Source organism: Acomys minous, assembly GCF_964271855.1.
Source record: "Acomys minous genome assembly, chromosome: 7".
Taxonomy (NCBI): domain Eukaryota; kingdom Metazoa; phylum Chordata; class Mammalia; order Rodentia; family Muridae; genus Acomys; species Acomys minous.
The window spans coordinates 24,926,891-24,939,026 of record NC_140488.1 but is presented as its reverse complement, the minus strand read 5'-3'; the positions used below and the strand labels follow the sequence as shown (position 1 = coordinate 24,939,026).

At 37.8% G+C, this 12,136-nt stretch overlaps 1 protein-coding gene across 7 annotated transcripts in view; it reads right to left on the bottom strand.

The window, feature by feature from the left end:
• Window positions 1-12,136, bottom strand: part of ENOX2 (ecto-NOX disulfide-thiol exchanger 2) — a 299,360-nt gene that overhangs the window by 23,099 nt on the left and 264,125 nt on the right. For all 7 annotated transcript variants that reach the window (XM_084788928.1, XM_084788931.1, XM_084788929.1 and 4 more), the window contains one exon: window positions 6,160-6,274. In XM_084788928.1, the coding sequence (XP_084645054.1) occupies window positions 6,160-6,274 (115 nt within the window). The remainder of the gene's footprint in view (window positions 1-6,159; window positions 6,275-12,136) is intronic.

The window sequence follows — 12,136 nt, the reverse complement described above, 5'->3', positions numbered from 1 at the left end:
TGTATTCATATTCTGCCATCATTAGCTTTCAGCTTCTCTTTTCTGACTACTTCCTATGTGGGAAACATTTTTCTTTATGCCAATTGCTTCTTAGATCTGAGGGCTGCCAGTTTCTTGTGACAATATGAAAATATGAAGGCAGCTGTGAACACCTACTCATAGAAGAGCCACTGAAAGCAAAATCTCAGACTTGCGTCTGTACAGTGAAGAATCAAAACAGATTTTGTGCCATTAAAATTATTCAGTGGTGTTAAGGAAACAAACAAACAAACAAACAAACAAGCAAATAATAACAAGTGCAGTCGCCAGCGATTCTTGGAAATTTTATTATAAGAGATGCTAAAAAAAATGTTACAAGATGAGAGAAAGAAATGGTGAGACATTTCTCTCAAAGCTCAGGAAACATCTGAGCCCCAGCAAGTCTCAAAGGGTAAAAGCTACAAACAACAGAGGGGGAGAGAAGTGCAACTGATAGAGGCGGCTGCAAGGTGGTTCCGGCGAAATCTCAAGTGGTTTCCTTGATCTCACAAAACCTCATTCTCTTTGCCTCTATCTGTCAGTATTTCTATTGAACCCAGTCTTACGGCAGAATAAACACATCTGAGACGCCCCGCTTCCCCTCTATAACACCTACATCCCTCTGTCAAGTATAGACTCTCTACTGGTTAGTTGTCTCTTTGCCCTTCATCACTCAAAGGCTGTTCTCATTCTTAAATCTTTAATCTCGCGGAGTGGCCAACTTCATCCAGTCTGTGAATTGTTGTCATTGTTGTTGTTTTTTGGATAGATTCTTTACAAACGCCTCAGTTCCCTATATTTCTCCAGCCTCCTGAAAACCTTTGACTAAGCTGACCATGCCAGCCTGTAACTTGTGGTCATCTGACTCAACTTTCTCCCCTCTTTCTCCTGGGCCTAAGAGCACTTTTAAAGGCAGCCATGGAACTAGGCAGCTAGATTAATATGGAATCATGTTGGCCCTTGCTGATGAGATCTCAACCCTTTTTTGTTCCTTCTGTGCTTCCTACAATATGTACTCAATATCTAGTCCTCACTCTTCATGGTCTTATTTCTAAATAGCTTCTGTGACTAATGGATGACTGATCTCTTATAATACCCGGAAGTCTGGGCTGCGGACATTCTTTCATCTTCCCCCATCTCTTACCTCAGAGAAAATTTTCTTTAGCATATAAGCTTCATTTGAATTTGGGTCCCCTTTCATCCTTCTCCCTCCAGGGTTTCATTTCCACAATTTCCCATAAATGGTTGCACATTTTCTAGTATTATAGAAGCCATATTCTTCATGATTCTCTGCCCTTTTATTGAACATCAAAAATCAAATTTCAAATGGCATATTTGTAATCCCAGAAGTCAGGAGGAAGAGGCAGGCAGAAAGAGCACTGCAAATTTGAGATCAATTTGGGGTACACAGTGAGTTCCAGAGAAGTTTGGGCTCACAGGAAGACTCTGCCTCCCCATGTGTCCTCCAAACCAAAATAACAGCAAACTCCTTAAGTTCAGTGCATGTGTGTAAGCTCTGTTCTGTGGGATACACTGTGTTCTTCCCCACCATCCCAAAGATGACGCAGCTATAAGAGTGCAGTCTTGCTTAGTAACAGGGCATTTACCTACGTAACCAAGGCACATTGCAGTCATTATGGTGGGTCTTAATCCAATATGATGTGTGCCTTTACAGAACAGAGAAATCTGGGCATGGAGACAGACTTCATGTGAGCATCAAGGCAGAGATTGGGGTAATATATCTCTATGCCAAAGAATACCAGTGGTTGCTGTCAAACAGATGGAAACTGGGAGGGGGCTAGAATACATTATGTCCCACGGCCTTCAGAAGGACCCAATCCTGCTGATTCTTCCATCTTATATTCCTAGTCTTCAGAAAATTAAGACAATAAAAACGTGACTGCTTAGGTCTCACTATGTAGTACTTTGCTATTCTCACTCTAGTGAACTAATATACTCATCGCTTCCTAGCCTCTCAGACTACAGAGGAGGCCAATTCCATGCTCTTTACTTTTCTTCCTCTATACCCCAGCCTTTGGAGTCTTTTCCTCTATGAATGGTTCTAGCAACTTCTGCTGTCATTTTTCTCCATCCAAGTGCTATCACTCTAGCCACAGTCTTCATCATTTCACAATTCTATTCCGAAAACAGATTCTGTCTGGTCATTTTTCTAAAACTATCTTCTAAAACCTAGATGTCATGTTGCTTTCCTCATAGTAGTGCTATGGTCTGATGTGCTTATAATACCGTACTGCTTACAATGCCATATATAAGCCTGGAATACATTCTCCTCCAGACTTTAGACCTGCTGTGCCTACCCAATCTTTTATCCCTAAACACATACCTTGCCTCTTTGCATCAGTGCCTCCCTACGTTTTCTACTCTCGCACACCATCTGGATGCTCTCTTACTTTTGCTCTTCCTATCCAAACTTGTTCCTCCTTCAAGGCCCTGAACAACTGTTATTGCCTGTGACTACTCTGGATCACACTGGTATCTCTTGCCCAGGCTGGATTCTAATCAACACTTTCTAGGTTATCAGTAAGTATGTTGTTTAATGTATGCAAATTTATACACATTTATATTAATATTTTTGGCAGCTTGCAGGAATAGAAATAATTAATTGGTCAAATCCATAAAATGAGAATAGTGGAAGGTAGAGGATGGGGAAGAGGAAACAGGGAAGAGGATATTTTGGATAGAACAATCAAGGAGAATTTGTCTATTCTAGTGTTTTCCAAATATGGTCCCATAACTACCAGAATCTAAATAACTGAAGTTTCTGAAACTTCATTAAAGACCTACTGGATCAGATGCTCTTTATCTCATAAATATTTTTTTTTAATTTTAATTTCCTTCAGCTTTATTGAGGTATGGCTGATAAACACACACACACACACACACACACACACACACACACACACACACACTCGTTCATTGAAGGTTTACAATGTGTTTTTCTATAGATGTTTCCTTTGTACAGTGATTTATATAATCTAGTTAACATATCCACAGTGGACAAAGTTACACGGGGGTTGCTAACATTTAATGTTCAATCTCACAGCAAATATCACATATAAAATGCATTCTTCATGGTAGAACGTGTGTCTCATGACTGAAGGTTTGTACCCTTAAGGAAACTTAAAATGAGGTTTAGGTGGACCAGTCCTGGTAACCACTATCTAACTGAAGAAGGCAAAATAGATATGTAGAAAGGAACAGTCCCTCTTAGCTCTTCTCCTTACTGGGCACATGACTAACAACAGATTGAAGCAAGTTTGCAATATCTGATTTGCTCTAATGTGATTTCTCCTTTTTAATAGATTGCTTTTGTCACAGCAGTCCCTTCTTCCATAGCAAGCCCAGTACCACAAAATATGGGCGAATACAGAGTCTCTAGAAGAACAGAAATTCTGTGGCACTTCAAGATAAGTTAACTAGTTTTTACTTTGTTTGAGAAGTAAAAGATAATGAGGGATTCACTATAGGTTCCTGGAATCAAATTTGGGAAGCACGGTGAGAGAAAACAACAACTCGGAGATCTACTCCCTTAAGCTTTTAATTGGAAACAAGTGATAGCTAAAACATGTAGCTGATTTAGATAAAAACCAAGGAGACTCTTGCTGGCTCACGTCGAGCAGGATTTCTGCAGTTGAGTACTACAGAAGCGAGATAACAGAATTAGATACGATCGAGGGGAAGAAAAATGCACAAAAGTCCTTGAATTAAAATGAATTGAAACCTTCTGGGAGAAAAGCTATTTGGTAAGCCCCATTAAGTCTATTGTAGATAGCTTTATTTGACAAAGCAGCATCCTGGCATGTGGAACAGGAAAGAAAATAGCTATAAGATGATCTGTCAGGGAGTTTCAAGTCTCTAAACGAATAAGATTCTGTGCAGTAGCCAATACAGCTTTTAACTCAGAAGAGATACAGAAGCAAAATGCAATTATATATCCCTAGTAAGTGCATTCAATATGAATTTCCCACATACCCCACACTTCCCTCAGTAACTTCTCAAACTCTACAATCCATCAAGTGGATGCTCAAGCTTAGGTTGCATCTGTTCCACTATAACAATGTACAAACAGTGTGTATGATGCTGGAGATACTGAGGTGGAGTCAAGCCTACCAGTCATAATTAATCTTCTATAATATATCCTAGTAAAGCACTTAAATAAGTCGCATAGCTCTATTATTATTATTACAGTCTTTCTTTTATTTGGCTATAGGTTTGCAGCACTTATTTGCAGCAATTCACTATTCTGGAATGCTAACCATTGCTTATAAAGTATGTAGTACAGACAGTAGCTTGTATATTCATGGATCAAGTATATTACAAAAACAGAGGAAACCCCAGTGCAACGGCTCATGGATGCCTTTTAAAAGGCTGACTTGATGTTGCTTCTTTCTGTAAGAATCTCTGTTTATGTAGTGAAGATTCTAAGACCCCTCACAGGAGACTAAAGCCTCTGACTTCAATACGTAAACACTGGAACTGGGAATTGCAGATTTGAGTTTTGGTCAATCAATATGTTCCCATTTCACATGAGAGAGACATTAAATTATTTATATATTTCCAATGTTTACAACTTGCTTGACATGTAATAGCTAAGAAATGACTGAATGAATTAATCTGATCACTACAAATTCCAACTTAGTTGTTATGAAATGGAAGATGATTGCCAGCGGGAGAAAAGTCTCTCCCAAGTCTGAGACTAGAAATCAGGTATTTGAACTTTAGGCTTTAGTTTTTTATTTAAAAAATGAGGGTGTATGTGGTATATTACATGTGTGTGGGGGTGTGCACAACCACCTGTGCACATAGAGGCCAGAGAAGTATATTCTGTATTTTGCTCTACTGTTTTTCAGTGATCTTCTTGTGAGCATCCCTTACCTGCTCACATGCTGAGGTTACAGGTATCCATGGCCATGATTGATTTTTCATGTGGTTATTGGGGGTTCGAACTCAGGTCTTCATGTTTGCACAGCAAATGGTCTTACACACTGAGCCATCTCTCCAGCTCAATGCTTTTTCCTACTGCACTTCCCTATAATTAAAGTCCTATGATTGTTTGCAATGTTTTACATGAAAAACACTGATCTGGTGGCAGGTATTCACTCTTGTAAGGATCTTCCCTTCATGATAATTTATGCTGAAACTGATCGGTAAGGTGTTGTCTTATTGTTCAAGAAGCTTACCCTACAGGCCTACTGGGTATCAACACCATAGCTTCTTTCTTACTGTGAGCTCCTGACTATATGAGATTAGAATAAAAACCTTCACCCAGACTACTGTTTGTGGGATTTTATTTGGTTCTCCATATATTTGGCAAGTAACTGCAATAGTGTATATGTTACTGTGTGTTCATGCATGTACATGGACATGTGGAAGTAGAAATTAATGCTAGGTTTCTTCCTCTACCTTGTGTCCTGAAACAGGGTTTCTTGCTAAACCTGGAGCTCATGGATTTGGCTAGATTGGCTGGCCAGCAAGTTCCAGGGATACCCTAGTCTCTGTCTCTTCAGCACTGGGGTCACAGGTGTGTGCCACAGGGGCCAATTTTTAATTTTCATATGGATACTAGAGATCCAAAGTCAGGTCTTCATGATAAGCACTGAACCGAGTAAGTCACTCCCAGCTCCTAAAACTTCTTGACCGTTTCTCTTAAATTATATAATCATTTTAATATTTTTCTTTTTGTACTTTGGTACATATATTTTGCTAACATTTAAATTATATATCTATCTGTTACTAATTTGGGTAGAATGTATACGCAATCTGGCATTTACGCATATGCTTTCACACAGTTGTAGAGAGTATTCGTAAATCTAAATCAAATATGGATCAATGCTACCTAAATGTCTACTTTTTTTTCTTTTTCTTTTTAAAAAAAGTGTACATTTGAAAACAGGCGCTTCAGATGAAAAGGGGATACATGAAGACCATAGAAAACCCTATAGAAACAGGTTTTAATATTTAGGCAGTGTTTACTCATATAGCTCGATCAATTTTTTCTATATGGTATCCAGTCTGATGGGTTGATGTATATATACATCATCTTACCTGTGTTAAAGGCTTGAGAATATTGCCACTGCAAGTAAATGGTTATTACATAGAACAATCCAGAATTATCATTACCTGATTCCTCCGTTTCTTTTGTTTCTGTTGTTTCCTCTATTTCATCATCAGACATTTCCATTTCTTCTTCTCTCCTGATTCCCATTAATTCATCATTATGAATGTTGCGAATTTCCTAAGGTTAAAAGGTATGCTTTTTAGTGTGTGTGGGGCCTGAAAAATGTTGAGCTTTCTTTCCAGACCCAGAGCATTAGCAGCTTAGGATTCTTAGAGTCATTCCATATTAGGAGTTCTGTTGGCCATGAAAGACTCTTCACATCTTACTTGTGTGCATCTCCAGACACTTGAATTTTGATGCTAGCTATTTCCTCTCCTCCAATAGCTCTACTGAACGGAACTCTAAAACAAGATTTTGGAGTTTTAAAAGATACAGCAAAAATGAACTGTTAAGAGTAAACCTGTACCAGACTAAATCTCTCATGGATAATAACTATAGTGTTTGGACAGAACAAAAACTACTTGATGTCATTGGAGAGTGAACAAATGTAGGGATATTATGACAAAGAATTGGCATTTGGAAGAAGTAAAAAAAATGTATGGACAAGTTTCTCAGGTTTTACAAGGCCTTTTAGTTTGAGAGAAGATCAGAGTTAGTCACATGGTAGTTAAATTTCTAGTAGAAAACCCAGCCCTTTGTGGCCTAAATAGTTGGAAGAGAGTGGTTAGCAGAAAAACAGCCACTGGAAAGTAAAAGAGGAACTTTAGAAAGAAGAAACGTATGTGTGTGAAGAGGACAGCATGGAGGAAGGGGAGGAGAAAGTAGAGGGAGAGAGAGAGAGAGACATACATACATAAATACACCCACACCCACAGCCACACCCACAAACACACACACTACGTACAAAGATTCTTTACAGTCTGCATACAAAATTTTTTCTCAATCAAAGAAGCACAGGGATTCCAGGTAGCTTAGCTAAGGCTAAAGGAGTGATATTGTTATTGGAACAGTTATCCAATAGATAGAAACCTCTAGCTTGAATACGAACATTAAATTGATCATTTAAGTAAAAGTATACTAGGTAAAAATTTTGGAAGACTGTATCAGAGTCCACAATTTTTACACTGTAATATTCATGTCTAGTATAACCACCAAAATCACTGGGCATCTTTGGAATTAGGTAGAGACTACATTTTCTTTTTTTTTAAATTAATTTATTCTTGTTACATCTCAATGGTTATCCCATCTCTTGTATCCTCCCATTCTTCCCTTCCTCCTATTTTCCCCTTATTCCCCTCCCCTATGACTGTGACTGAGGGGGATTACCTCCCCCTGTATATGCTCATAGGGTATCAAGACTCTTCTTGGTAACCTGCTATCCTTCCTCTGAGTGTCACCAGGTCTCCCCCTCCAAGGTATGTGGTCTAATGTGAAGCACCAGAGACTACATTTTCCAGAAAAAGAACAATAGAGTCCAACCTTGAAATAATCCGGGTATGGTACTCAGCAAACAAAGAATCAAAGTAGTTATTTAACTATCCTGCTGGCCTAAAGGAATCATGTTCATATTGAATAAAAAGATAGGGAATCTCATCAGGATGTTAGAGACTTCAAACAATCCCCACAGATTCATTTAGCTTAAAATAAAAGAGGACAGAAATTCTTCTCTCTGGAAATAATGAACTAAGAGACAGAAAGTTCCTTAATTTTCAACATTAAACAAAATTTCTTATTGTATACCTTTAAGTTGTTATTGTCACTTTCTTCCATGTATTTTTGTATAATAAAAATTTTAACAAAATGATTTTTCAACATCTGGTGATAGAGTTCAATCAGCAGAACAAAATTTTAATCAAGAAATAATGTGAAGAATTTCTTTTTTACAATAGGAGTGGGATGAGGAATTGATTAGGTGATAAAAGTCACTCCACAAAGTAAGAAAACAGCAGATGCGAGAACAACATGCATATATGTGTGTGCACACTCACACCCACATGCTCATACTAACCCAAGGCTAAGTAGCTCCTGTTGAACACTATATTTCTATGACTCACAAAGCTAAGTTACCAGAAATGGGTTGAAATTCACTGTGGAGATTTTTCTAGAAACCCAACTTCTGGGTGTGAGGAAAGCTCTTCAGAGAAAGATGCCTATAAGCCCATTTGAGGGACCTGTAGGGTACTGACAGAATAATGCATACACACCACCCTGTCTAAAGAATGGGATGGATACAACACAGCCTTAGGAAAGTGTGGGATTGAATATAAAGTTGAAACCTACATGTGCCTGTAATTCCAGAAAGCGAGTTAGGACAGAAGAAATAGTGCCTGATGCATTCTTACATTTGACTAGGGGTATTAATCCACTTATCTAAGGAGCCTAGTGAACCCAAGACAGGACCTATGTAAATAAAAGTGTGTCTAGGAACATCATAGTCCAGACAGAAAATTAAAGACAGTGAAAAATTCTTAAAAGGAGCGAGAGGACAAAGCTATAGCATACAGAGAGGAAAAGCAACAGTGAAACAATTGCATGAAACTTTGTGGAGAAATTAAAATATCTACTTATTTGGAATTTTACCTTTGTAGAAAATTTCAAGAATGAAGATAAAATAAGTATGTTTTCTGATATAAACAAATGCAACAAGTCCTCATCAAAAGAGTTATAGTTTTTCCAGGCTGAAAGGAAGCTGGGAAAGCCATGATGAGCATTAGAAATGATCAAGCTCACATGGAAAAAGGCTCTTTAAATATTTTAAAAGGAGGGGCTATGGAAATGGCTCAGTTAGAGATGTGCTTGCCATGCAAATGTGAGGACTTGAGTTAGATACTCAGGGCCCAGGTAAAAATCCTAGTACAGTGTGTAGTCCCAGTGCTAGGGAGGTGGAGGCAGGAGGATTCTGTGACTTGCTGGCTAGGCAGTCTAGCTGAATCAGCAAGCTTCAGGTTCCGTGAGACATTCTCAAAAAATAAAGTGCAGAAACAATTGAGAAAGACATCCCCTTTGAGTACACACACACACACACACACACACACACACACACACACACACACACACACACACCCCTAAAAATACATATACACATATACTAAACAATAGGAAGAAGAGTTATGCATTTTACAGCATCTTGCAATCACATAAGACACCATTGGATTGTTATTAATTTCCTAGGTTCTAAGCTGGGGATGCCCTACCTAGGTTAACTCCTACTGGGTTTTAATACAGGAAACATCCAAAGTTGTCCGATAAACTTATCCCGTTTACAAAAAGTATGCTTATTTCAAATGGATTTCTTTTGTCTGTCTCTTTCTTTCTCTTCTCCCATTCCCTCTTTTTTTGAGACAAGGTTTCTCTGGGTATACCTGGCTGCCTTAGAACTCTATTTGTAGACCAGGTTGGTTTCAAACTCAGAGATCTGCCTGACTCTGCCTCCTGAGTGCTAGGATTAAAGGTGTGTGCCACCATGTCTGACCTTCAAATGCATTTACTGATAACACTATAGTCACTGTCCTAATGTCCTCATTTTTATTCCTTTACCTAATTTCTAGTTCCAGTTAAGTTTTCATTAACACTAAATGAAGGACTCTTTAAAAAGTGAGCTATTTAGTATCATCACTGATTGTTAAGAAGTAGCAGAAAAATCAGATGCTAGCATAGTACCTCCCATGTAGCAGGGACTTTATTTAAAACAGAAGAACATAATGACTTGCTTGTGATAAATGAACTTTAAAGGGCTGTGTCATAAAAAATGTGCTATGTCTTATTCAGATGCATTGCATAGAGGGCAGGAAGGGAAGGGAATTTCTCATTCCTGTGACTGCATTCTATCTCATGAGATTTAGTTTCAATTTTCATCAGAGCTGTTACTGGAAGGTGATCATAACAAAGTTTGACACACTGGCAAATGCAAATATTGTACAGTTTACTGTATCATGAAAACTTGTGGCTTTCTAGATTTCTAACAAAAATGTAGGCTGTTACAGGGTATAATCAGAGATCAACTCTCAACTCATATGTCACTAACACTGATAAAGTTATTATGTTTCTCAAGAGAGTAAATTGTGTTCATTGTAGGGAAATACCCCGGGGCAGCAAGATCTTAAAACTAAGACTTGTCCTGCAGCTTCATGGCATCTACAAAGTATCTTTTTGCTTCCAGCTTGGCAAGACAGCATAAGATCTTAGAAATACAAAAACTCCAATAACTACATGATATGCATTGACTATAGATCTTTCACAGTCTCAGATGCCCTTAGAATTATCACATATTTAGGGGCAATTTTTACCTAAATTCTTCAAAATACCTCAAGGACAAGAATCACCAGTTATTTTTGCTAATAATAAAATGAGAATAAGAAAAACCCAGGAGAAGTGTTTTCTAAGTTAATTAGTGGGCTGTTCTATACACTATTAAATTCCTTAGTTACAAAAACCCAAGGCTTATACCCAATACTAAGTCTCACAAATGGAGCAAAAGCAAAGAGAACAGCAGAGGCTATGGGGTATTGTATTACAGGAAACTTAGAAGGACCATTTGGTAAATGACAGCACTTCTAAGAAAAGTAAGATTTTGTTAATTCCTGGAAAACCTTAGCATTAAAGAACTTTGTACTTCTTTTCTGCATTCTCTGGTTAGATCAGAAAATCTTAGAGAAGCAAATTCTTACAAATAGTTTCAGAGTAAAAGACTATTAGGTGTCATGTACCCCAAAAGGCGTTCTAAATAGCTCAGGACTAGGTGCAGGTAGGAAGTGGATTCTTAGCTACCGAAGTACAAACATCAAAAGTAATAGCTGTCTCTCAGATTTGCTCCGTTTCTTACTGTGACATATTGTTACAGTACTGCAACCAAAATGTGGTAATGACATGCAAAAACATTTTCAGTAATTTGCATGTGTTAATCACTACATGAAATCTACTAAGATATGTCACTGACAGAATACATCTTAAAAAATAAGTGGCCCTAAATTTTCTATAGCATCCTTTGGCCTACTGTAAACATGTGGTACATCTTATTTCAACAATGAACTGGTAGTGATTTCTGAAATGGCATTGTAATGGCTCTGAGAATGCCCTAATGGTGACAACCTTTTCTGAAACTTAGAAATTCACACTGCTTCACAATGTAGGACAAAATCCATTTTCATATAGAATGAAACAAACCAGAGACAGAAGGAAATGCATGCAAAGAATCACTTTGTACCAGTTGACATCTTTGATTTATTACAAAGTAAGCAAATCATAAATCATTACACATTAATTATTTAACCATAGTTTCACAAAAATTTATGTGGACTAAAATTGATCTTACTCATGTTTTATGATAGGAACACGATTACCAGAAAATCAACACTCCTTATTAAATGTGTAACAAGATCCCACTAACCTATATATTTTTCAACATTAACAAGAAACATGGTAGGAAAGGAGTCATAGTCATAAGGGAATGAAAAAAACAGAAGCTAGGGAAATAAGTAGCTTGTACACTCACATAACAATTTGGCTCTCAGATATCATTTAATAAAATGAAGCAGCTCACAAACACAGCTTTGTCTCTTGTATGGTAAATAATGGAAATACAAATTAGGTTGCTGCAAAGATAGGGTAGCAGCTTTTGGATGGCTGAAGGCCAACAGCCAGTCTTAATGCAAGTGAGTACTAATTCAACGGTGCCCAGATGACTTCATTATCCACCTGCAAACAGTTCTTCAGTGTATGAAATGGAAGTAAATAAAAGGTTATTTTGTCAATTACAATCATTAAAGTCCCTTTCTCTCAGCTCAGTGGTGTAAAACTTTCTATGAGGAAGGATGCTAGAGGCTGTTGTCTTAATGTTTATGGCTGTGAGTCTATTTTTTATACATTACCAAGGTGTAGCACCTAGTGTAGGCCAGTGTGAAAGAAACACAGATTTTCAGATAATTCTGTGGCTAAGAGTCCCGGTAGTACATACAAATGTGACTGTAGGCATCAACTTGGAGTAAGAGGAGGGGCTTCAGCCTTCTCTTAGCATCTCTTCCAGAGTCATTACTAGGAGCC